This window comes from Vigna unguiculata, chromosome 4, assembly GCF_004118075.2.
Source record: "Vigna unguiculata cultivar IT97K-499-35 chromosome 4, ASM411807v1, whole genome shotgun sequence".
Taxonomy (NCBI): domain Eukaryota; kingdom Viridiplantae; phylum Streptophyta; class Magnoliopsida; order Fabales; family Fabaceae; genus Vigna; species Vigna unguiculata.
Window position 1 is genome coordinate 33,353,389 of NC_040282.1, and position 5,456 is coordinate 33,358,844.

The 5,456-nt window shown below is 33.1% G+C and overlaps 1 protein-coding gene across 1 annotated transcript; it reads right to left on the reverse strand.

The window, feature by feature from the left end:
• Positions 1–1,256: 1,256 nt before the first annotated feature.
• On the reverse strand, positions 1,257–5,192 carry LOC114181764 (receptor-like protein EIX2). The gene is made up of 2 exons (XM_028068309.1): positions 2,418–5,192; positions 1,257–1,541 (listed from the first exon to the last, which is right to left on the reverse strand). Exon 1 carries the CDS (start codon positions 5,121–5,123, stop codon positions 2,436–2,438), a length of 2,688 nt encoding a protein of 895 aa, XP_027924110.1. The 5' UTR covers positions 5,124–5,192; the 3' UTR covers positions 1,257–1,541; positions 2,418–2,435.
• Between the last annotated feature and the right edge of the window lie 264 nt (positions 5,193–5,456).

Here is a 5,456-nt window from a genome sequence, read left to right on the forward strand (position 1 = left end):
TTAAAATTTAATAAATATTTATATTAATATATTAATTTTTGTAACATTCCATTTTAATGTCAAAATGGGTAACTCGGTCCGATCCAGCTCGACCCACCATGGGTTGATCACTTAGTGAGTCAACCCAACCCACATCACTTAGTGAGTCAATCCAATCCGGCTCACTTACTAACAAGCCAAAAAAATTCTAACCCGGTCTGGCCCACCACGGATTGGTGGGTTAAACGAGTTGGTTCACGGACTCACTTAATTAAAAAAAATACAATTTTTTTATTTTTTTCAGTCAAATTTAAATTATAATTCTAATTAAAATCTAAATAAACTTCAATACAATCCAAATATAAAATAAAATCACAAAAAATATAAATTATCTGTGTTGGCTAAAAAAATAACCTAACTTGACCCAAATACAAAGCCCAACTAAAAAAAACACTTGTGTGACCTTTTATTTGCGGGTTGGTGAGCTAATTAACACGACTCATCACGGGTTCAATTCGGATAAGCTGAGTCAAAAATCAACCCGTATTGAAATTTATAAAAAAAATTTAACCTAATCCGGCCTGAATCTGTGATGAACTGAGTTGGCCTGCGGGAGTGAACCCGAAACCAAAAGTTGAAAATAACTATTGTCCTTCCCTACACTAGTGATCATTCTTATGCTTTTGGAGTAAATGATACTACGACCAAACTCAGATAAAATGCCTAGGTGGGTTAAGAGGGAGAGGACTTGGTTGGGCAAAGTCGAGTTAATTGGACTTGTGTTGGGTTGAGATATTAAATCCTCATCAAATGGGGCCTTATCAAGCTGAATTAGATCCATACCATATCAAATTAATTAGATTTCCCATATAAGATTTAATCAAATTGTCAAAGTAAATTTAATTTATATTCAATCTAATTTAAATTGAATTGAAAAAAATCCAAATTAATCTAGTAAAATTTAAATGAATCTGAATTTTATATCCAATCTATTTTATTAATCTAAGTTACCGCATTTTGAATAATCAAATTCATAATCACCCTTAAAAAAGTGATTCAGATGAGATTTAATATATGCTAAAGTACAACTTATTGGGATATTTCACAAAATTTGGATTTTCTGTTAGATTTTTTTTATGTTGTTCCTCTATTATATCACTATATTGATTATCACTAATTTTAACGTTTTAAAATATATTAAAACAATATATTTTTAATGTTCAGCAGAGGACAATACTCAACAAATCAATAGAAAATCTGAACTCTATCTCACATTTTTTCCTTACATATACAAATTTCCATGGGCTATAACTAAATGTGGCAAACCATTAACAATCCTCAATTTTCAAGATGGAATGTAAAAGGTTCACATTATTCGGAAATCTCACATTGTTGACTTAAAATTAAAATTACAAAATAGATTATCCAGTTACACACTATCAAATCATTAAGCTTCATGAATCTTCAACCTTCAAATCTTACACTGCCAACAATCTGTAATGTTTTCTTTTCATCTCATAATAGAGTCTTGAAACAAATCCCTATAAACTGCAAATTTTGTGCTGAAATTTATTTGCCAGACGTTAGTAATGATGGAAATTATTTTGGAAACAAGTATTAGTGATATAATAAATGAAGCAAATCGCTATAAATTGCAAAATTTGTGCTAAAATTTGTACAACAAACATTAGTGATGGAAAAAAAATCTAAGATCAAAATTTTCCACTGCAAAAAATAGTGTAAATTATGACAGTTTATTTTTGTAAAATGTAATGGTTTTAACCACTACAATTTACATCTGTGACGGTTTTAAAAATCGCCACAATTCATGTATCGGGAAAGTATCATGCGATGGATTCAAGCAAACCGACATAACAATTGCTATTTTTTATATTGTATAAAGTGGTAGTTTCTTAAGGTAAATTTACATATAGAATTTTTTGTAGTGTTTGTTGTAAGCTAAATGAGAACTAAATTATTTGAACCCATTACTTAAGGCATATAACATGATGTAAGCACTTTGAAAATGGTCTAAGCATACCTCATTTGAAAACAGGAAAACTTCTCAAAACATATTACACCATCAATAATGTCTTTACACCGACAAAAGCAATCATTTATGGAGAAAAGAAACTCGCATTAGTAAAGCCAGGAATAGGAGCATAGTATATAATCAATGTTCAACAAAAATTGATGAAAATAAATCTGTAGCTGAGAGAGACATACAATTAAAGAAAATACTTGAGGTGCTACTATTAGCAAGGGTAAATAATTAAATAATTAAATTCTAACAGATACGTTCATGCCAAGCCAATGTGTACATTTGTTTTTAGAAAGGCATTCTCCATTTCAATATAAACATAGTTATTGATTTACTTAACTGAAGAGAGAAATAAGTATTATAAAATTCAAAGAAAGAATTTAGTAGAATTATGTACCTGTTACTCGTCTTTGAGTCACCTTTGACACTTTGCTATATTCACTACCACCATTTCAAGTAAATAGTCTATCAGTCTATTCAAGAATCTCAGGTAAGCAATTCTCCATGGATGCCAAAGTAGTAATGAACCTAATAAGCCCCAAAAGCCTATGAAGAATCCTACCCCCAAGCTCATGTATAGTGTTCCATAGAAAACTGACTTATCATCTTCATCATCGACTTCTACTCCTTTAGACTTTGTCACTGCTTCATCTCCTGGACAACTTTCTTCAAGCGGTTTTCCACAAAGATCAACATTTCCTTCAAAACAAGAGGCATCAAATGTATCCATGTGTCTTCCCAATGGGATTCTTCCAGAAAGAGAATTGCGTGACAAGTCTAATTTTTGGAGAAAATCCATTTCAGAAAGGGATGAAGGAATTCCCCCGTAGAATTTGTTTCTTGACAAGTCAAGGGATTCAAGTGAACTTAAATTTCCAATTTCGGAAGGAATTTCTCCACTCAAATTGTTTCTTGATAAATTCAAAGAAATTAACCCAATCATGTAGGTAATCTCCTTCGGCATTTCACCTGTCAAATTGTTACATGAGAGATCAATGCTCTGAAGAATCAACTCAGGATGTGTGAAGCTGCGTTCCACACCTTTCCACATCGACGTTATATGAAAGGTATAATACCTACCACCAAAAACATTATAAATTTCGTAGTAAGTACCATTATACCAATGAACACGACGTTCTGTTTCAGTTCTGTTGATGCTCTTTTCAGAAAATATAGTAAAATTATTTAAGCAAGTTGGAATTCCTTTTGACAACTTATTCCTAGAAAGATCCAATAATTGAATACGCTTCAAATAACATACATGAAGGGGAAGATTCCCAGAGAACTGATTCTCTCGCATGATCAAGATTATCAATTGCTGCATGCTTTCTCCAATCCATGATGGTATTGGTCCGGACAACATATTCTCACTCACATCCAACATAACTAAATTGTTGCAATTCTTCAACGAGTAAGGAAATCTGCCCATTAAACTATTATTTCGTAAAACTAAAGATTCCAATTTGTCAAGGGAGCCCATGGAGATAGGAATCCTTCCTGACAATTCATTGTTGCTTAAATCAAGAAACAATAATTGGTCCAAAGATTTCCAACAATCTGGAAGTTGCCCCTTTATTTGATTATCTGATAAATCTAAAGTGGCCAAGTTTGAAGCTTTGATGTTTCCACATGAGAAATCTGAAAACTTATTTGCAGAGAGTAACAGCTCGGAAGCTTGTAGCATAAACAATGACGCTTTTCCCTCAAAATTATTTGAATTTAAATTTATAGATGGTCTTAAAGGAAGCTGCAATTTCATGTCAGGAACTGAACCAATGAGATTATTTTGAGACATATTCAACTCGTACATAATTTGCAACTTGTTCCAAAACCATTCTGGCACAAAATCATTTAGTCCATTATCAGATATATCTAGTTCGATTAAGGAATTTTGAGTCTGAAGCCAACTAGGAAAACTCGGACCTAGCTTGCAAGATGCTATACCCAAATAAATTAATTGAAACGGAGGAACCCAATTAGAGAGAAATTTTAGAGACAATGAGTTATGTGACAAGAATAAGTAATATAATTTGGGAAAAGAAGAAAGATGAGTTTCATTGACATCACCCTCTAAAGAATTCCCCTCCAAAGATAAAATCTCCAATTCAGATAGCAGTTTGATGCTCTTGGGTATCTTGCCAGTAATTTGGTTATAAGATAAGCTCAATTGCCGAAATATGTGTCTGCTGCACCATGAAGAATTTCGAATGAAGCTCGGGAATTTGCCATTCAACTTATTATTTGAAAGGTCTAATCTCTGTAATCTGCACATGCTCCCAAAGAAAGAAGGAATCTTGCCTTGTAGTTTGTTATTCGAGAGAAAAAGATATTCAAGAGAGTTCATCGCTTTCCCAAATTCATTTGGAATGGGACCTTCCAACAAATTATAACTAAGGTAAAGGGTGCGAAGATTGGTAGTGAAGTTAGAAAGCCAGTAAAATACAGAGCATGCTTTTACTAAGTTATGGGAGAGATCAAGGTAAGAAAGAGAAGAGAAGGCATTCGATGTAGAAGAAACGAGAAAACTTCTATCTATAATGCTGCAGTTTACAAGATGAAGCTTTTGTAGTTTGGAGCTAATATTGAAATTAGCCAGAAACATTGATGACTCAAGATTACTGTAAGAGAGGTCGAGGAACTTAAGAGATGGAAAATTCAGACGAAGAGAAGGAGACAAGGCTATATTATTGTGAGAAAGATGTAGTTCTTGAAGATGAAGGCCAAAGTTAAACAAGAGTTGAAGTGTTGATGATGTCAAGATGTTAGAAGAGAGATCTAAAATGGTAAGAGAAGTGGAAATGTTAAAGGAACGAGAAAAGAACAAAGATCGAATATCATTATCCGAAAGATTACAGTCAACTAGCCTCAGCTCTGTTAAGTTTGGAATGAGCTTACTAAGACTTTGTAGCCACTGGTGAGAGGAACTAAGTCTATGCATTGAACTCAGCTCAAGAATGCTTAAGGAATGGAGAGTTGATAACCATTTTGCATCCTTAGCTTTCATGTAAAAATTGCCACCTAGTCGAAGAGTATGCAATAGTGGAAGATTCCCTATGCGAAAAGGGATTGCTCCAGAAAGGGAATTTGAAATATAGTTTTCCATATGCCTTCTGTATATAAAAGTGTTACCTCCAATACTGAGATATTGTAGCTTTCTGAGATTCCCAATTTGAATAGGAATTTGTCCAGGAAGATAAAATCCTCCAAGATCAAGATAGTGTAAGTGTTTGAGATTCCCAATATGAATAGGAATTTGTCCTGAAATATAATTATCGTTGACAAACAAGTCTCTCTGGATAAACACTCTTTGTATTCAGATTTGTTGTGTGTTGAAATGAAGCACTACATGGTCCTTTTATAGGCCTTAGGATATGACCCTTCAACTAGATTCATTAAATATAACTACTACCTAAGTCACAATTAATGAAGTCTATTA

Bases quoted from the DNA above. Each gene is read 5' to 3' on its own strand.
- LOC114181764 (XM_028068309.1), bottom strand. From the start codon at position 5,123: ATGGAAAACTATATTTCAAATTCCCTTTCTGGAGCAATCCCTTTTCGC.